The sequence below is a fragment of the Phragmites australis genome, chromosome 16, assembly GCF_958298935.1.
Source record: "Phragmites australis chromosome 16, lpPhrAust1.1, whole genome shotgun sequence".
In the NCBI taxonomy this organism is placed as follows: domain Eukaryota; kingdom Viridiplantae; phylum Streptophyta; class Magnoliopsida; order Poales; family Poaceae; genus Phragmites; species Phragmites australis.
Genome location: NC_084936.1, coordinates 21,858,043 through 21,878,831, shown reverse-complemented (window position 1 = coordinate 21,878,831; position 20,789 = coordinate 21,858,043). Strand labels below are relative to the sequence as shown.

Below are 20,789 nucleotides of genomic sequence, written 5' to 3'. Positions count from 1 at the left end.
GGCTTTATCTCCTTGATGCACTTGGTCCCCGACGGATGCTGACTCCTGCTTGTCGGCCTACACAGTTGTGTCCTTGCACGATTGCACCGTACGCAGCTACGCCCTTGGTGTCGCGCCGCTATCGTTAGGGTTAAAGAGAAACTAAGAGGGGATTGTCTAGCTGATTGGGATTTGGGAGTGAACGAGCACGTGCCAAGTCGAGCGGATGGATGTATGGGTGTAATCAGATCGGATACAGACGGATATCGTTGATCCTATATCCTACCTCACATTTTTTTCATCAAATTCAGATCCGGACATAGATGGCGTTAGATACAAATACAGATGCGGATAGTCTCGGTCACAAATACGGATCGATACAGATTCAGATGTAGACAATATCGGTCACAAATATTTATTCGAATATTGAGTAAAAGAAACAACCATATATATCGCATATCTAAAACTCAACTACATTAGAGGTCCAATTAGCAAATCAGCAATATACTTTCATGAAAGGAGTTATGTTAGAGCGAAATCGGACAAGTTACGAGTGTCCAATATGTTGACTAAAGCTTCTATTAATTATTTAAATATGTTAGTTACTTCAAATGAAAAATTATCAACTACAAACTTGTAGATCTCATCGAGAGGTATAATTTTCATATAAAGATTGTCTCCATCCAACTTTGTATGTAAAATTTACAAGCTCCGGAAGATAAGCTCGTATAGTTGTCAGATAGTTTTCGGATATATCCAATTTTATTCTTGGATATCCGACGGATACCTGGCTCCCTATATCCAAATCCGATGTCCAATATAACTATCCGATATCTGAAATCCGATTAGCATCTAAACCAGTTTGGGTGATCGGGTGAGCAGGAAAATTCCAACCCGTTTTCACCCCTAGATGGATGAAACGAGTGACAGATGTGGGCTTCACTACTGGGCTTTTCCTTCCTCCATGGGCATCGCTACTGGACGTCATCTTCTTCAGTTCTTCCCCTCATCTCTAGGATGACTGCACAGGGGACTCGAGGAGGAAATCCATGGCCATGGAGTACATAGGCCGAAACTTACGGTCCTTCTAGGAAAGTTTCGGTTCGATTTGCACACGAGGTGCTCGGTGTTTGGCTTGATCACTTCTCACATCAACACACTTTTTGGCGACTCCGCTGGAGACGAAGTTTTTCTGCTATCTCTTGGTTGAATTCTAAAACCTAAGACATGTCTACTTTGGAAATCGACAAAGACAACATCATATCATGGCATCCTACGACGAGTTGCCGAAAGAAGAGCATTTGGCAATCGAAGCTGACTTGGAACATCATCGGCAACAGTTGCTCTTGCGTTATGTGAAGACTCAGCAAGCTGTGTTCAAGAAAGAAGATTCTCCACCGCTCACGGGCCAAACCCCTAAGGTACCAACCAATATAAGTGTTCAACCCTCTCCATCGCATGAAGTATGATTGATCAATCTGTTGCTGCAACCATGGCTAATAGTATTCAAAGATGGTTGATGATACATTGGCTAAAAAGATTCGGCCTTTAGGTTTACAAATTCATGAGGAGAAAAATTCAGAAAAGCCTTTTACTAGTAATGTTAGCACTCCAATTATTTCTACTGTTGTTAATACATTACCTTGTGCTTCAATTCCTTATGATGACCGAAATTACATGGGTAGTGTTGCACCTAATCATGTTCCATATTATGCTATTAAAACTGATGTGACATAAAACCCATATTGAACACCACATGCTTCAACTTCGACTCAAGCTCATAGAGTCGAAAGTTATCCCAATGTGCAAACACTTATTATTAAATCGTAGCATATAGTGTTCTGCCTATACCGCCACAAGGATCGGGAATCTCTTATGGGCCAATACCTGAACAAAAATTTACTACACTACCTCCTATCATATGTTATGTGCCAAATGTGCCTACACCGCCGCTTGAGCCAATAGTTAACCATAATCAGATTATGACTAACACACGAGGTTGCCGACCCTCGCAGAAGAAGAGAAACAAGAAAGACAACAAAAGATGAAGCCTACTCAGAGCTACACCTCCGCCCGCATATCCTGTGGAGTGTCGCCCGCGTGCGGAGACTGCTCCCATAGAGCAATTTCCTAGCGAAAAGCCGTTGGTACCGACAGTGTGCGTAAGGAGGTCTCCGAACACGAAGCTCGACATCCCATTCCTCGGGCGCTGGACTTCATGTGATCTGCCATAAAATGCAGAGTCGTGGATCAGCCATGCTTCACCTACACCCCCTGGCAGAAGCCATTCAAGGCAGCACAGATCTCCACCGGCGGATGTCCTCGGCCATGAAGCCCGGGGCTGGTTATGACAATGCTTCAAGATGGCTGCACCTTGCGCAGTGCAATAGCTCCAACTGAAGTACCGAGGCCATGCGAACGTTGGAGTCCGTGAAGGCCTTAGCTGCGCTGGCCCCAGTGGTGGACTAGAGCTAGCGGAGCATCTGGGCCAGGACCTCCGGGTCAGAGGGCACTAGCGGACCCTTGGCCCCTAGGCTGCCCAGGGCCTCCTCGATGGCTTGGGCCGCCTCCATTGTGCCCCTGAGCTGCCCTTGGCGCTCCATACGCAGTGCCTCCTCTACTGCACGGGCTTCCGTCAGCTCTTGTTGAACTGCAGCTACCATGATTCGAAGGTCATGGGCATCGCCTTTCGTAGCCACGCATCTCACAACAGCCTCAGCGATGGACGCCTCCGCAACCCGGTAGGCTGCGGTAGGCTTTGGGCGTCGGCCTCCGTGTGCTCCCAGCGCTTCGTCTCTCCCTTCAAAAGGCCCTCCGCACGCTCCCAGGACGACGTCTCTTCGTGCAGATGACCCTCCGTAGACTCTGCTCGCTTCATTGCCTCCTCCAGGGTGCAACGTAATCCCGCTGTTTCCTCTTGAGCGGTGTCCTAGGCTATTGCGATGGCTCGACGCTACGAGCAGCCTATCGCCTTCACTGGGAGCAGTTACTGCAAGGGGCAAAGGAGAAAAGATAAACCAATAGACACATGCCGAACCAAGGAAGCTCTGGATAACTGTATACCTGCCAGGCCACCGTCTCTAGACGCACCATCATTTCCTTCGAAGGCCCCAAGCCAAAGATTGCTCAATCTCCCCACTCCTAGACGAGGTGAAGGCGAAGGTGCTCAACACCTCTGGAGAAAGTGCGAGGCCGTCCAGAGTTAAGGCCTCGAAACTTAGGCCCCGCTCCAAGGGTACCGAGGTAGCAGCCGCGGGGGGTTTGGCTCCCCAGCCCCGACCATGAGAGTTAGAGCCGGGTCATGAGGGACCTCCCAAGATGGTAAAACCATCGCCTCCGGTATGGCCACCCTGGCTTTCTCTAAAGGAGTCACTAGGCTCTTAGCGGGAGCCAGAACCTCCGGGTCGGAGGCCAAGGACGGGTTCACTCTAACGACCCCTACAAATAGGAAGCACGCCAAAGTCAGGATCCCTAGGCACAAGCATGATGGAGTAAAAGGTGGTAAAACGACACCTCACCCCTGCCAGCTGGCTCGACGACAAAAGGGCCAGTGATGTCCTCATCGTCAGAGGGGCCACCAATCTCCCACACCGCGTAGACGTCAAGGGAGGCCTCATGACCCCCTCGCATTGGCCATGCTCGGCCAGGTCTAGAGGGGCAGGACCCGTCCCTCGATCGCCTCCTCCGGACCGGGTCTCGTCTCCAGCCTCCGACGCTTCCTCCTGTCTGACTCCGCCTTGGAAGATTCAGCCGCAGAGCTGGCATACAAGACTGTGGGGGCATGCGAGGTTTGAATTCGTTGCGGGGGCACGCAAATTGTGGTGGCCGTGACTCCCGGTGCCCCATGCCCTCGCTTCCCAGGAACCGAGGCTCCACTAGATCCAGCCATGCCGGAGCTGTGAAACCCAGGCAGGAACATATGCAGTTATGCCGCTCACGACTTCCAACCAGCTCTAGAAGCTAGTCCCACTCCATGATGAAGGGCTAGCCCAAGAATTTCTCCATGATTTTGACTGCTTGGTCCAGTGTGAGTCAACTCTCTGAAATAAAAAGGTGTTTCACATATGTTGTTTCAATGCTAGACAACAGAGAGGACTCACTAGAACTCACGGTGGGCCCGGAGTACTCGTTTAGCTCGTCCTCCTCACCTTGCTCAAAGGTGTGGTCCCAATCCGCCCGAAGGGGCCGGACGCGTAGCATCATGAACTCCTCATTGAGATCACACATGCTCATCCTCCGTTCCACCCTTCGGAGGAGCGCCACCCTCAAAACAAGTTGCACCTCGGAGGTGTCCACCATCGGGGTCGAGATGTAAAGAATGTCTCAGTTGGTAGAGCTGAGGGGGGACCCGATGCCTACGTCATAATAGAACCACCCATTCGACCACCCGGTGTACCATCGGTCGTTGATGGCCTTCGCTGGGAATGCATCCTGGTACTCTTACCGGAGCTGGAAGTTCACGCTGCCAAAGCTGAGTACCCTCATCTTCGCATCCTCCATCCGAGTCTTAGGCTAGCAGCTTGCTTCGTGGATAGCGGTGAAGAGCTCCGCTCGTCCCTCACAGCCTTCTGCCCGCATGGTCCATTCGAAGATGGCCAAACGAGCAATAACATTAGTGGAAAGTTGGGGGAGCTCCACATAAAAATAGCAGAGCACCCATTCGAGGAGCGGTACGCCTGGAAAACTGAGGCCCGCATCAAAGAAAACCTCGAAGACCACAATCTCATGACCTTGTGGTGCCAGGGTTGCCTTGCCCCTCGGGACACGAGTGACAGATCTGGAGAGGATTTTCCTCTCCTCGACCATTCGATCGAGCTTGGCCTCGGTGATGGTCGACTCCTCCAGCGCGCGTGTCTGCAGGAGGTATTTATTGTTGGTGCGACGGAGCTCCAAGCCCGGTGCTGGTCCGGGCAGCGGCGGAGGATTCGCGACCATCATGGATCCGGTCGGCTTGCTCGTATCAACAGCCCTGCCTGTTGCTGGTTCACCGCGGCGGCAGACGCTATATTCGCCTGATGGGCGGTGACGCTTGAGACCACCAACGTGGTGTCAGGGTTCCCAGGGTCCGCACGGCTCCTAGTCGGGGAACCAACTCTACCGCGAGTGCCCGAGCGAGTCATGGCGACCGACCTGACACCCTAGGCAGAGGGGCGTTGCAGCAGATGACCAGCTACGACCACTCCACTAGGGCCATTTGCTGCCACTGTAGTACCACGGTCAAATGATGTCATCAAAGTAGATTTAGATTTACTTGGATCTGAGCATATTATCTAGCTAGCCATAGGTTTCGGTTGTTTAGTAACAATTTGTATCTCTACTCCTGTAGAGATATGCATAAACACTTGCCCTCTGTAAGGCACTGTAAATACAGACCGTGGACATACAATGAATATGCAGAGTTCAGTTCATTGAAACACATATTGTTATTCCTAAAATTTGAGTCATTCTTGTGAGTTAGCTCACATCACACTTTATTAGTGAAAAATATTCCAACAATCTAAAATTTAATTCCATGATAAAGATAAGTACCAGTGTTAAATATGAAAGTAGAATCTAGGTGACAGAATCTCCCTCTGACCCCAGATAAGAGGGCTCAGTCTGCGACTCGAACGTTTGCACCATACTCCCCCGTACAACCCAACCCGACCCAGTCAATCAATCTCTCTTTCTTTCTCTCTCCCCTCAACAGCCGCGCTTCCTTCCCCCTCCCCGACTCTGCTGATCTGCTCCACCCGCGCCGCGATAAGAAAACCCGCCAAACCCTAACCCTAGCAGCGCACTCGCTGCCGCCGGAGAGGGCCAAGCGAGTGAGTGAGGATGCCGCCGGGGTCGGCGACGCAGTTCCGGTACACGCAGACGCCTTCCAAGGTGCTGCACCTGCGGAACATGCCATGGGAGTGCACCGAGGAGGAGCTCGTCGAGCTCTGCAAGCCCTTCGGCAGGGTTGTCAACACCATGTGCAACGTCGGCGCTAACCACAACCAGGCCTTCGTCGAATTCGTAAGCGCCCCTGCCCTTGCCTTGCCCTGCTCCACTCTCCGTGTCGACTCCAATCTCGGCCGCGATTTGCGTGGGTCTGTACAGTTGGTGCGGGGGGATGGCTGGGATTTGGAGGAATTCGCGTTACAGATGCGATTTAGGGTTTAGGCTATTTCGTCTAGTGATAGGACTGTTGCTTGGCGTCCTTCGTGGTATAAGCAGTGGTCTGTCGGGTTCTAGATTTTTTTTTTGGGAGCATGTTCTAGATCATTTTTTAAGGGAGAAACAAAATCTGATCTTGTCCTGTACCGCGAGGGAGTCACTTACTGATGGTTTACTGTTATTTGATTGAAATTTGAGGGTGGGGGGAGGATTATTTGATTGAATTAGGGGTGGATTACTGTTCACAATCACTTACAGCTTAGCAACATTGTGCCACTATTGAATGATATCCATCGACTTTATGGCACATGTTAGAAATATGTTGTTCTCTTCTCACTAGAGATCGTAATATGTTCATGCACATGGTTTCCTTATGGTTAGGTATGATAGTATCACATGGGTTTTGTTGGTAATCCGTGGCTGTGTCCAAGCAAATATAAGCAGTAAGCTAGACCTTTGTTGAGTTTGTACTTATCATAAGTGGCCACATACCTTGTCATTCAATTTTTCTTTGTCTCGTGGAACATGTGCTATGCTGATATTGTGGGGGGAAACTGATTTTATTTGCTAACTTACTCAGGTGTGTACATGTAGAGCAATAGATCACTGTTTTAACATTTTTGCTGTGAGCGGGCAAGTTTCCAGAGTTTAGCGCACAGTGATAAGAGTGAGATGATGTGAAAGCGGATTGAACTTTGGAACTGGGAGGATTATGAACTTTTCTGATACTCTTTTTTATCTAATAGTGGCTACTTGTTCTATATGGGCTGGACTGTCGATTGCTTAGAGATTTGTGTTCCTCATCCTGTAATATGACTGGTTGGAATCAGGAACGAGACACCTGTCTAATTGCTATATATTTTGCAGCACCAATTGTTATGGTAGACATAACTAATTTCAATGGAAACTTTGTTTTGATAGGGTTAAATGCTAAATGGCTTGTGGTCAGATCTTTTGAATTTCTCAAGGGCCTAGGAAAGGCAGATTATATAAAAATGTTTGGTTCTATACACAAAAGGGAACATTACGAAAATACTTTACTAGTTGCAGAAATTTCTTATTTTCCAAATTGTTTTATGGGAAGGCTTGAAGTGAAAGGGTGGACTGTAGGATGGACCTTGAATAGCTTTCAGTTGTATATGATTGGAACTTCTAACCGAGTCGATGGGTTCTTTACTCTTTACCCCTAAACATGCTCATTTTCAGGCGGATCAAAACCAGGCAATTTCAATGGTTTCTTATTATGCGTCATCTTCAGAGCCTGCTCAAGTCCGTGGTAAAACTGTATATATCCAATATTCAAACAGGCAAGAAATTACCAACAATAAAGGCACTGGTGATTCTTCTGGCAATGTCCTTCTTGTCACTTTTGAAGGTGTTCAGCCTAATGATGTTACCATAGAAGTCATTCATTTGGTAAGTGTTAGTATATATTTATGTGTTACATGCATTCATTTTAGCTACTAGAGCAGCTTGCTGCATCACTTGGGCTGTATAAATCTATGTATTAATTATTGTTTCACAATGAACCTTTGTGGCGATGATATCAGAGTCTCCATAGGAAATCTTCTTTCGGTTTCAACATATCTTTTTCAAAGCATGTCTGGGATTGACATGAACTATCTGCATAATTGTACTTGCCCAGATCTTCTTGGCAGTTGACACTCACTGTTTTTCCTTAAATGTATGTAATTACTGTTTATTATATTATATTAATTCATAAAGTTTAGGAATATCCTGGTTCTTGGCAAGAAATATAAGATTAGGAAATCCAAAAATCCATGACATTGCTTCATCCCAGAATAATAGTACAAGGTGCGCCAGACAAGTGCTTAACTGAGAACACCAAATTGAAAGGAAGAACAGAAAACTGCTCCTGTTTCTACTACATTCATTATTTGTTAAATTTGGCTTCCTCCAGTATATAAATCCTCTGAATATTACATATTCTCATAGTAACTAGGTCATGAATTCATGCATCCAGCATGATTCACTGCACTGCTCCATTCTTTCTCCGCTTAACCTTGCGCTTGCTATTCAGCCAGTTGGTTGACAGTAGGCTCATATTCTCAATCTATCTAACAACTGTTTGTGACTAATTTATTTTAGGTATTTTCGGCATTTGGGTTTGTTCACAAGATAGCTACTTTCGAGAAAGCAGCTGGTTTCCAGGTAACATAGTTCTTCCGTCGAGTTGCATGTACATTTGTTGTACATTGAGCTTAACAGTTGAATTTTTCACAGGCGCTTATCCAGTATACTGATGCTCCAACTGCTGTTGAAGCGAAAAACTCATTGGATGGAAGAAGCATCCCAAAGTAGTGCATTTTTACAATTTTACTATTGTAGATTAGGCTGATTAGTAGATCTTTAACACAAAGTTACTTATGTTACTTTTATCTTTCAGATATTTGCTTCCAGAACATATCATTGCGAGCCACATGCGCATAACCTTTTCTGCGCATAAGGATTTGAATATCAAATTTCAGTCGCATCGCAGCAGGTACAAGGATGTGGCATAAGTTCTGAATTCGATCTAGAATTCTCTTTTGCATATTGTGTACTCCCTCCATTTTGAAATTTAAGGCTTATATTTTTGGCAATCTTGTTCCAAAATATAAGGCATGCATGCAAGTCTAATGCTTCTATTTTTTTTCTCTCTTTTGCTGTTCTTATTCTCATGGCATTATGACTAATGGTTCTTAGCTCCCATGCCTGAATAAATAAATGCCGCAAAAGCTTCAAGTCTTGTATATTCTTGTTGATACTACTTAAAAAATAGTATTGCCTTCTTTAGTGCTTCGCTATCTGTCTACCCACTTGTAACACTATTTTTTGTTGAGCAGGGATTACACTAATCCTTATCTTCCTGTGAACCAAACTGCAATTGAGGGGATAGTGCAGGTATGCTTCATATATTCATATCTAATGCTGTTTTGTTTCCTTTTCCCTTTCCATTGTTGCTTACACAACGGAAATTTTTCAGCCCACGGTGGGCCTTGATGGGAAGATAAAGGAGCCTGAGAGCAATGTGCTTTTAGCATCAATTGAGAACATGCAGTATGCTGTGACTGTGGATGTTCTACACACTGTAAGAATAATCCAGTACCTTGTATTTATTTAAAGTAAAGAAAATGATTCGTAAGGCAAGTTGTATAATCAGCTTAATGGGATAACTTCAGGTGTTCTCTGCTTTTGGTACTGTTCAAAAAATTGCAATGTTTGAGAAGAACGGTGGAATGCAGGCTCTAATTCAATATCCAGGTATGTGCCAACTCTTTCCCAACAACACCTGATCTATTGGATGTGCTATAATTTATTTCCTTGGCATGTAGTTGTAAATTGATTACACAGTTGGAGCACGGCTCATATATCATACTCCCTTAGTTTCAAAATATAAGGCTTGTAGTGTTTTGAATCTTGATTCAAACTGTATGCAAATTTAATGACATTTTTATGTCTTTCCCTGATTTATCTTCCCTCTCTTTTTTAACATTATGAGTAACCAGTCACACTGTTATTCTCTCCCTTATTCCCAAGAGGCCATTTCCCTTTTTCCGTATAACCATCTTAATCCCTGTGCCCAATCAAAATAAGCCTTATAAAAAAATTGGAGGGACTACTAAACTGTTGGGCATCTTACTGATGCCATGCTGATTATAAGCTAAATATGTGTTTATACATCATAAGTTTCTAAGTTTGGAAACTTCAGCAGAGAGGTGTTGGAGTTCGTGAAGGCTTAAAATGGACATCTGCAACTTTCCGCAGCTATAAAGTTGCCTTTAGTAATTTCTTGATCATTTTTACCTTTTGCTGTAAGCATATTCTCTTTCTTACTAGAGGCTTGCTTCAGAGCTTTCTTTCTGTCATCATTGCACTTTCCTCCTGGCATTTTCCCCCGTCCTGCTTTAGGTATGCTTACAAGTTTAGCGATGTTGGGGGTCATAGTAGAAGTGTTATCGGTATTTCTGCTGTTGAAAATATCATCTTTCCGTCTGATATGCGGTTGGTTTCTCTAGCTTATCATGACACTAGGCAGCACCGATACGGATATGTGTATTGGTATCGGACCGATACGGATACGGGGATACGCCATTTTCCCAGGAAACCTAATACGTGGATATGTTTTACTATTTAAAAAAAAAACATTAATATGTTACTCCCATGTTCTACTCCAAGTCTCCAACTTGTATTCGGCAACGCGTGGCCACTAGCTAATACATAATAGATTGGCGTGCGGTGGTGGCATGGGTTTCACCATCATCCTTATGCCATTGGGGTTGGGCAAGCCAGTGAGCAGACTACTTCGATGACAGCCGCAGCCCCAAACACCATCTTGCAGCCATCGCCCCCACAATGTTGCCTGCCGCCGCCTACACATGGTCATTGACGATCAAAAATCAGAAGAACAAGGAGGGGAAGAAAGGAGGAAAAGGGGGAGCCATGGAGGAGAGGAACTCACAGCCGGCAGGTGGTGGAGGGCATTGACGCCGGCGCTGCGGGAGTGGTGGCGACGGGCGAGAGGGAGGCGTGGGAGATGCAGCTGAGATGCGGCTGGGAGATGCAACGTCATTAGGTTATGCTGTTGGGAGATGCGATTGGGCTGGACTGTGCTGGGCAGTATCCTAAATGTATCCCACAAGTATCCGAATTTTCAATATTTATTTTTATTCGGATACTTGGCGGATCCGGCGCGTATCGGTATCAGATACGGTATCCGATACGGATACGTGGGCATTTGGATGTATCGGTGTTTCAGAGATGACACATCTTTGGTTGTCATTGGTGCAGTTGTAACTTGTAAGTGAATACTATTTCCATACTGTAAAGCATTCATCTTATCAGGTCTATGATGTTCAATACTATTTCCATTGGTTGTCATTGGTGTAGTTGTAACCTGTAAGTGAATTGCTTTGATGTAATATGAAACTTTAAATACCCTTTCGTCCACACTTTTGGCATCACGTCTCCTGGATCCGTAGCATACTGTAAATTTATTTCTTGTTTGCAAGTGGAATCACTAATTCTATTTACCCTCTTGCCTTGGCACTATAGCATTAATATTTAATAGAGAATACAGAGGTTCATCATTCATATGACTGACACAAGCAATATTTGTAGATATAACAACTGCAGCAGTTGCTAAACAAGCTTTGGAGGGACACTGCATATATGATGGTGGTTACTGTAAGCTTCATCTGTCATACTCTCGTCATACTGATCTCAATGTAAAGGTATAAATAGTAGTTTTTCAGGCTGTGTAAATTAGCAAACAATAAAGTACATACCCTTGTCGACTAATGAATAATGAATGTGGCTCAATTAGTAAAAAAGAATACCTATTGCTGTCCATTCAATTTGACAAAGTACGCTTTCTCAACATCTTTTCCTTTTTCTTCATGTTCCCCGCTTTCGCCTTGTTCTTACCGGAGACCTATTTGCTGGCATTCAGGCGCATGATGAGAGAAGCAGAGACTACACTATTTCAGACCCTAATGTTCAACTGCAAGCTGCTGCACAAGTGCCAGCTCTAAGCTCTTCCGGAGTGGCATGGCAGAACACTGCACCGGCTGCTCCATTTTATCAAAGCACAGCAGCAGCAACTCCTGTTGGACACATGCTGGCTTGGAATCCTAACATGCATGCAGGGGGTTTCGCACCTGCATCAACCGCATACACGAGCCAACCATTGATGGCAAATTCCATTTCTCACTATCCTGCTGTTGGATCCAGTTCTGGTGCCCCACCAGTATCATTTCAGGCGTCACAGCAGATGCCACAGTACGGCATACCCCCTGCTGCCCCGCCGCATGCACCACCAGCTGGCCAACCAATGTACTTCCAGAAATAAGCTTGTTCTGTTTGATATAAGGGAGAGAAATTGCGCATGTTGCCTGCAACCATTAAGGTTTGCATGTGCCTTTTTGAAATTTTGGAAGTGCATTGTAACTCTTCCATGTAGCTCTTGTCACTTGCAAGCTCCCTTCGCAAGTATACCTCTGCGTCAGTTGTCTGTGAACTGCCCACCAAAATAGAAATGTTAATCTATCATCCCTCATGATGTATTGGTGGTGTTGAGCTCCATTCCTCGAGTTTTTTTAATGCCTCATGATCTCTTGGTGCAGATGCGACTGTTGTGTTTCTCATTTATGTACTCACCTGCAGCTATGGGATATATAGCTCTCTTGCTTTGGGCTGTACTTTTTGTGGCAAGAAGTGCTGGCTATGTTAGCACGCTCAAATGATCATGGTCTGTTTCCTTGGGTCTAAGTTTCTAACGTTCAAGGTTAGTCAATTGTGGTTTGTTATAAAAAGTGTGGTTAAGAAATTTTTAGTCACAAGTATAGTATAGTTAGTAAAAAAATTTGTATGATATGTGGGTTAGGGAGTTAATAAAGTATGGTTTGTTATAGTTGTGGTAGTCAATTAAATAACTGTTATATTATTTATAACATGATTAATCTTATGTGTGACAAATTTAGACGTGAACCTTATAGATCCTCAATATTATATTACCCCTTATGACCCCAGAGCGCTGAGAGCATGATCGGAAGTGGTACATGGTTGTTTCCATCTCATCACCTGGTAGCCAAGGAACCCTACAGAATTATTTGGGATGCAGGAGGTTTTGTACGGGGAAGGTCCATTCTTTTTGACGTAGGATCATCAAAGATAAACAATGATGTATCATAGATGTTCACTAGTTGACATTGCAGGGATTTGTGCTTTTTTAACCCGCCAAAGATAGAATACGGAACTCGTGAAATTTGTAGATATTCACTTGCTGCTATTGTAGGGATTTGCGTCTCTGTAGATTTATAAAATCACGTGCTCAAAAGATAACTATCAGACCCTTAATTTTCAGCAAAAAACAAGTATGATCTTAATTGGAACACCCTATTTAAGACATCTAAAATAGTAAATAAACTCATTATACAACTTGGACTCGAATAATTAAAGACCAAACTTTCTGCTATCGGTTTCTCTTTGATATTATGGTGCAACCGAAAGGAAACAAAGGTTAGGACTATATCCATTGTGTAGGCTATCAAATAAGCTTTTCAAGGGTACTCACACGTCCGAAACAAACTCTGTGTGGGAGATATGTACTTTTTAATCCAATATGCGTGTCTACGACGATTTGAATCCTAATTGACTTCAAACTCCTTTATCTTCAATCTCCATGTTTGAAATGATTTAAATCTATCAAGAACTTGGAAATGAAGCCTTTTAAAATCTACGAAAAGATGTGGTATAGTTGGATATCATCTAGAAGTGCCTTGGAAACCATGGACTTTCTATATTCGGCCATATTCTCGCGTTATATTAACAGCTCCTGCATCTTCCAATCAAATAGCTATATTTCTCAGTAGGAAACTCTAAATCTGGTACCGTTTGATCCGTTGAAAAGAAGACTTGATGTATCGAATATCAACATTGAACCTTGGAATCCTTTGTACATGTGCACACAACTTCATAAGCATGACGGAGTGCGTGCTGATTGAAACGTTGCTAGTGTTCCACTTGGGCAGACCTCCCACTCCTCTCTAGCCCACAATGTGAATAAGCATTGTATATCCTCTTCGGGTTTTCTCAAATCCTGCAAGTCCAAATATAGAAATAGTGGCTTCAGCTTCAAATAGAGAGCAGCTTAAAAGGGAACTCACACTGGAAAGATAGAAATAGTGACCTTGGCTTCAAATAGAGAGCAGCTTAAAGGGTACTCGCTCTGGAGGACTGCTCTAAAAAAATAACTGAACACTAGTTAGGAACCAGGCTGAACTAAGTCCAGCACCTTTTCGGCGTCAAATAGAAAGCAAAGGAATGAATCGTTTTCCCAATTATCTTCTCTCGAAAACCATAAATCTTCTAGTTACCATTTACTGTCCGACACATTTGGCTGTAGAGCGAAGCAAAAAATTGCATGGAAGGGCTCACCCTGCTAATATTAACCTTGTTTGGAACAATAGGTGTGATCCTTTTCATTGTATGTCATTGAGTTCACCATTGAAGTTGAGACGTGAGGCAATTGAGCATTCCCTAGAGCCTAGAGGTTGGTTCAAAGGCTAAGGACTCCCCGCCGCCTTCATATAGGGACACTAAGGTGGATTATGGAAAAGAAAATGGTAAAAGCTTCTTTCCGGACGTGAGGGCGCTCGTGATTCCTCCCGCATGCTCCACATGCCGTCTGATCCGGATCGGTTAGTTTTGAGTGGAGGCAAACATGCGCAAGCTGGGGGTAGTGTGTCTCTTCTCTCTCGCTCTCTCCACCTATTTGCCTTCCCAATTCCCACCTTTCTCTCTCTTCTTTCATTCTCTTCTTTCCCTAGCAGAAATGCTACCACGACCACTTGATCCACTCTAACGGAATTCCTTCGTTGGCGAGTCATATCGTCAATGAAGTGAGTACTGGCCTCCGATGGTGCTGTGGTGGCTATGCTGGTTTTAGCACCCGTAGTGTCAGCGCGCGGCTAGATCTAGGCGACGATAACAATGAATTGGAAGTTCTAGCACAGATCGGTCGATGCGGCTCGCCGTCGTGGGAATTGGAGATGGAGATGAGGTCCTGGCAACTCCAATTGCATCTCCTCCTTTGTCTCCTCTCCTAATTTGGTGGATGGAGGCTTTAGATTTAAACCCTACCATGCAAAAGGATGTGGCTCAGGAGGGTAGCGGTGAACGATGGCGTCACGACTCGCGCGGTGCAGGTGTGGTGAGGCTGTGACTGGTCGTTGTGTTGAGGTTGAGGTTGCTGGTGGGGCTCATGAAGGCCAACTGCATCCTGGAGCGGGGCTCGCTAGCGACACACAGCTTGGTGTCGGCGCTCGATCTCAAGGAGTTTGTCACGCCTGGTGACTTGCTACTCTGTTCGTCATGGTCTCCCAGGAGCTAGGACTCTACCAGGTCACGCTCAGCAGCCTCGACAACCCTCACCGCCACCAGATGCTCGAGCTCTTTCATCAACAACACGGCCACACATGCGCGCACGACGGACACACCACGGTGGCCGTCCTCCCTGCACTCAATCCCACCAACAGCGGGTGCAAATGCATTCAAGTCACGACATCATTCTCAAAGTTGAGCAAGCAACCTCACCAACATTCCTCCTCCATGTTGTGGGTTCACACATTGGTTTTGTGGGTTCCCTTTTGCTCTACTCTAGTTTCTGTTTTTTTTTTCATTTGTATCGATTTGTCTCTATCGCTTTAATTTTGTCTAGTAAAAATGCATCAAACTGCCTTTTGAATTTTGTTCACAAATTTTAAGTTTCCTATATGTTGCTTTAAATTTACCTTTCAAAATGTGTCAAAATGCTTTTTCAGTTTTGTATGCATTTATGCTAATTTTGTTTCTCAAATACATCTACTTCGCTTTATGAGTTCATTTAATTTGCTTGTAACTTGAAACTAATATGCTTTCAGAGTTTAAATGGATTTGCTTTGCAAATTCACCTATAAATATATCTGGGAAATAACAGCCTTGTACAGGATGGCATGGCCAGCTTGCCGCAAGCACATGAACATGGAGGGGCCCGAATGTAACCGTGCGAGCACTGCACTAGGGGGGTGATTAATTAGTGGGAAGGCTGGACATGGTGATTAGGGTGAATGCCAAAAAGGGTAGGTACGGAGAGAGACATTTCCTAATATGGGTGTGTGTATAGGCCAGCAAAAAAATGCACATGTAGACATTAGCCTGGTCTAAAGAAAATTAGGTTGACCGAATATGAGGCACATGAGTGAATACAAGAGTTAATATTAAGATTGGTTGCTCCTATGAAAATGATTTGTGATACTGATAAGTGGAGTCCTTCTGCATGCACTACAACAAATGGAGCCTTTATGACAAAAAGCATCATGACAAAGAGAAAAGTCATGTTTAGTGTATTTTTTGTGATGATCCCATTAATTTCATCACAACGTTTGGGGCAGGACAACTTGGGCCGTTATTTTTGTCACGTTTTCAATATTGTTGTCATAAATAAGAAAAATAATGCCATAGAAGACCATAGCCATCTGTCATTATATCCCTAACTTTTCGTGATAGGATCAACTAAATTCGTCATACAAAAGTTTGGCTAACAATTGAAATTTCAGAAAACTTGTGTTGTGACAGGGTAAACTTGGACTTTCCTCATCATTTTGAGATAGACATTTGGATTTTCATCCGATTTTTTTCCAATTACTATCAAAATATTAATATCACATATTTTCGTGCTATTAACCTACCATTTGTTTGCATTCAGCCATATTTTATTGTTTACATGAACTTTATATATTCAGTAACATAACTTGGATTGTTTTCCATGGAATTTTATATAGCCGATCATAGGCCTTTGATTTTTTCCAAGACCTGCATACAACTAGTGGTGAATAACTTTTCCGTACATATACATCCCTGAAAGAAACCAACCCAATAAACCATTAAAATTTGTAGCCAATTGATCTGGATCCAATGGTCCATATCACTACAAACCCTACTACCTTCTCCCAGACTTGCACAAACAAGCGGCGCCGCTGCAGCCTCCCCACTTGCTCACCGCTCCCCACCCTCCCCACCCGTGCACCGCTCCCCTCAACCTCGATCGTCAACATTGGCGAGCCCAACTCTTGTTGGCCCCTTATAGCTTCCCTCTCTCATCTACGGCAATGGCACCCTGATTAACCCATCACCTTTGTCACTCTCCATCCTCATTGTTGGATTTGGGGAAGAAGTTGCACCTAGATCCATCACCGCGGCACTAGAACCAGAGATTGGTGGTGACGGCAGTCCTACTCCGGCACTCATCAGTCCCAGCTGCATCTTCTTCTGTCCCCATCCACTATGGCACTGAGCTTCCATCCACCACCTCAACTCCGTTTGTAGATCTGGTGCGCTCCTATCCATAACTCATATTGCAGATTGTGTGCAAGTTATGCTCTAGGGCAATGATTCCACAATAAAAGTTAAACCCTTACTAGTTGATTCACATAGTTGCTCAGATGTATTTGTAACCATTGTTCTCAAACTTTGAGTTGGGCCGAGCGGTTCTAGTGCTTCAGTACTAATGAGGGATCCATGGTTTGAGTTCTGTGTACGTACCATTTCATTTTTAATCAGTCCAAAACCAGTCTATGTTAGTCTGATTTGGATTGTTGTCAGAACTAATACCTAGCTGCTTTCCAGTTTGCTCTTGTCATGTCAAGATTTTTACTGCACACCAAGTGTTTGATACTTGTTCCATGTACACCAGTGACATCTAATTCACCTTAGATTATAGTGATTCATATTCTAGATGAGGACATATATGGCGAACACCTTTGAATAATTTTATATGACTATCATTGGGTGAATTTTTCCCCAAACGCCTGTGTAGGAACTAGAATGTAGGAACCAGAAACAATTTCTTCTTAACTCTTAAGATTATGCAAAGAATAGATATCGAACCATTTCAATTACTTGTTGCTAGAACACACACTAGTTAATTCTCCATTGTTTCTTTTTGCAAGTTAATGATGCATAACTTTGGTGTTTTGGGCATCTCTAGCTGATTATGGGCAATTTAATTTGATCTGCTAGCTCACAGACGTGACATGTACATGAATTTTCTCATGATAATGTTTTAAGGTCATAACCTGGGTGAATACAATCTTTAAGTATCTATGAATAAAATATAGATAGAAGTTAATTTGTTATGTTGTGCGACGTGTCCTTTCTTGATGTATATGTGTTGAATCAGATTTTTTTTTTCAATTCCTAATATCTTTAGAAACTTAGGCACACTAAATTTTTTTTTCACTCTTTATAGGTTTTGCAGACTAGGAATCTAAATATAGTTTGGATAATTATTCTAGGTGTTGCTATTCTTTTACAACATTGTATAGATGTAGATATTTGACTTTGGTTACATATTTGTGTGGAGAGAGTATAGCTATTCGTGTATGAATCTTTTGTGAACGCTTATGTAAATGTTATTGGAAGATATTTCATTGTTGTAAATGGAATGTATATTGGCATCTTTTATACCTTTGCGACATTCATCTTTCAATACAATTATATTTCATCACAAATTTCATTTTATTATTACGTATACCTCTCAACCACGACAAAGGTGAAGAATGCATAACCAAAGTGTTTTTTTTATTCATAAAATGGGTTTATACATGACAATTACATTTTGTCATAGAACATGAGCCGCCCAATCGGGCAGCCTAGTGCCAACTTTGTGACCCTCCTTAAATTTTTTTCACAAAACACATTATGTGACGCAGCGTTTGTGACGATGGATATGACGACCTATTTATGTCATCAAAAGTTGTTTGTGACAAAAACTAACCCTTTCATGATGATTATGGTTCGTCATGTAAGACCAAATTTGTTGTAGTAATGAGTAGATACGAGAGTTTGTATTCATTGGGTCAGGCTGAGGAGTGAAGATTGAATCCTAAGTGAGGTTGAAGGCATATATTAATATTTGTCGGACCATGCTGAAACAGTGATGCAGACAACCAAACGAGCTTTTTTATAAGATTATACGCATCCGCCAGCCCAAAGTCTTCAAATACGTACAACGAAATAGACCCTAAGATACTCCACCAGCCGAATCAGACAGAAACAGTACTACAAACAACCAAACACACTTTTTATAAGATTATACGCATCCATCAATCTAAAATCTCTAAATACGTGCAACCAAATAGACCAAGATAGTCTGCCAGTGGCTCTGTGGCATCAGATTTCTTCTTATATTTTTAATAGGAAGATTTTTTTCTTAGGCGCAACAGCGTAGTCACAACCTACAACATAAAATCGAGGCACCGAGCGATCTGAACCAGCCATTTGGCACACTTACCTTGTCCTACGTGGCAGCCTGCACTAGCCACGGCTCACACCGCCGTCCAATAGCAACACGCCCTTTGATTCCCCCGTCGTATCCCGGCATCCGGATAACGCAGGATAAGAGCCGCCGCCTCCTATTGGCCACACCCGTCCGAGGCCATATCTCGGCCGTCCAGTCCCACAGCACGGCCGATCTCGACCGTCCGTCCCAGCCGGAGCCTCCTGGCCACACCCTGTGCTCCCAGGCAGTTTAATACGAATCAGCTGCCACCTGCCGGCAAAAAATCGAACGTGCTCTCCCTCCGCCACTTCATCTCCTCACTCCCCGGGAACCCAAGCATGGCATCCGTCACCGCCCGCGCCCCTGTTGCGGCCCTGCGCCCGTCGGTGTCTCTCAAGTCCGCCTTCCTCGGGCACTCCACCCGCCTTGGCCGCACCTCCTCATCGACGAGGCGCAGCCTCAAGGCCGAGGCCAAGGGCGAGTGGCTCCCCGGCCTCCCCTCCCCCGCCTACCTCGACGGCAGGTCAGTGCCCGGACGTGCAGCCAAACCTTTCTCACTTTGACCGGCGTGTTCCGATTGCGCTGATACGCATGGACATGTGTTGCACGCGTGCGCGCAGGTTGCCCGGTGACAATGGTTTCGACCCGCTGGGGCTGGCTGAGGACCCGGAGAACCTGCGGTGGTTCGTGCAGGCGGAGCTGGTGAACGGGCGGTGGGCGATGCTGGGCGTGGCGGGGATGCTGATCCCGGAGGTGCTGACCAAGGCCGGGCTGATCAACGCGCCGCAGTGGTACGACGCCGGCAAGTCGGAGTACTTCGCGTCGTCGTCGACGCTGTTCGTGATCGAGTTCATCCTGTTCCACTACGTGGAGATCCGGCGGTGGCAGGACATCAAGAACCCCGGAAGCGTCAACCAGGACCCCATCTTCAAGAGCTACAGCCTGCCGCCGCACGAGTGCGGGTACCCCGGCAGCGTCTTCAACCCGCTCAACTTCGCGCCAACGCTCGAGGCCAAGGAGAAGGAGCTCGCCAACGGTGAGTGCCACATTGATCGATCACTCGGCCGCCGCCCGCAGGTCACTTGCTTCAATTCTCTGAAATGCTGCTAATCATCCGGCTGTCCATGCATTGCAGGGAGGCTGGCGATGCTGGCGTTCCTGGGGTTCCTGATCCAGCACAACGTGACCGGCAAGGGGCCCTTCGACAACCTGCTGCAGCACTTGTCCGACCCCTGGCACAACACCATCATCCAGACGCTCTCCGGTTGAGTTCATCGAGTGATCGATCGATTGGTGACCCGAGATGGGGGCAAGACATACATGCAATGTGAAACGATCGATGATCCATAATTTCTGGATCAGTGTGTGTGCGCTCTGTGTTGTTAATCTGTAGAGGGGATTCAGACCGTGTTGTAATGCTGCATGCATGGCGAAGAAGAGAGTGAGGACTTATGAGTGATTGGAGTGTACATTATTACAAGGGAGGTTAACGGTAGAGAGTTGTCAATTTGTGCTCCTACTTGCTTCACTACGGTACAATAACACATTAGTGACGAGTGATAACTGATATTAGTGACGGTTACGGTACACGTCACTCTTATTGTGTCACTAATGATAAAATATTAGTGACAGATTAGGACCTGTCACTAATGACAATCACCAGTGACGGGTCATAATTGAGCCATCACTAAAATACGTCTCTTATGACCTGATCTGGTCTGTTGCCCATCACCGTGGCCGTCATTAGTGACGGGTGTATGTACCACCCGTCACTAATTATCAATCCTCAGTGACAAGTAGCTTTCCAACCCGTTTCTGAAACTCGGTTATTAGTGACAAGTGTTAACTA

General features: G+C 45.0%; 2 protein-coding genes across 9 annotated transcripts; both read left to right on the top strand.

The window, feature by feature from the left end:
- Positions 1–5,597: 5,597 nt before the first annotated feature.
- Positions 5,598–12,171, top strand: LOC133895300 (polypyrimidine tract-binding protein homolog 1-like). 8 transcript variants are annotated; one of them, XR_009905581.1, is made up of 10 exons: positions 5,598–5,979; positions 7,327–7,536; positions 8,230–8,292; positions 8,365–8,438; positions 8,528–8,623; positions 8,967–9,024; positions 9,107–9,211; positions 9,303–9,384; positions 9,833–9,905; positions 11,242–11,354. XR_009905581.1 is itself a non-coding variant. In XM_062335522.1 (10 exons), the coding sequence occupies exons 1-10, from the start codon at positions 5,797–5,799 to the stop codon at positions 11,969–11,971; spliced, it is 1,383 nt and encodes a 460-aa protein (XP_062191506.1). In that variant the 5' UTR covers positions 5,598–5,796; the 3' UTR covers positions 11,972–12,171. The 8 variants fall into 8 exon arrangements, 4 of the variants coding, with proteins under 4 accessions (XP_062191506.1, XP_062191507.1, XP_062191509.1 ...); XR_009905580.1 differs by having other exon boundaries at positions 9,833–9,935; XM_062335522.1 differs by lacking the exon at positions 9,833–9,905 and adding an exon at positions 11,573–12,171.
- A 7,036-nt stretch (positions 12,172–19,207) lies between these two features.
- On the top strand, positions 19,208–20,447 carry LOC133895804 (chlorophyll a-b binding protein P4, chloroplastic-like). Its single transcript, XM_062336320.1, has 3 exons — positions 19,208–19,463; positions 19,561–19,976; positions 20,076–20,447. The coding sequence occupies exons 1-3, from the start codon at positions 19,279–19,281 to the stop codon at positions 20,207–20,209; spliced, it is 735 nt and encodes a 244-aa protein (XP_062192304.1). The 5' UTR covers positions 19,208–19,278; the 3' UTR covers positions 20,210–20,447.
- Positions 20,448–20,789: the final 342 nt, after the last annotated feature.

Bases quoted from the DNA above. Each gene is read 5' to 3' on its own strand.
- LOC133895300 (XM_062335522.1), top strand. From the start codon at position 5,797: ATGCCGCCGGGGTCGGCGACGCAGTTCCGGTACACGCAGACGCCTTCC. The intron at 8,439-8,527 runs GTAGTGCATTTT...TTTATCTTTCAG, and splicing joins GATGGAAGAAGCATCCCAAA to ATATTTGCTTCCAGAACATA. The intron at 11,355-11,572 runs GTATAAATAGTA...GCTGGCATTCAG, and splicing joins ATACTGATCTCAATGTAAAG to GCGCATGATGAGAGAAGCAG.
- LOC133895804 (XM_062336320.1), top strand. From the start codon at position 19,279: ATGGCATCCGTCACCGCCCGCGCCCCTGTTGCGGCCCTGCGCCCGTCG. The intron at 19,464-19,560 runs GTCAGTGCCCGG...GCGTGCGCGCAG, and splicing joins CCCGCCTACCTCGACGGCAG to GTTGCCCGGTGACAATGGTT. The intron at 19,977-20,075 runs GTGAGTGCCACA...CATGCATTGCAG, and splicing joins GGAGAAGGAGCTCGCCAACG to GGAGGCTGGCGATGCTGGCG.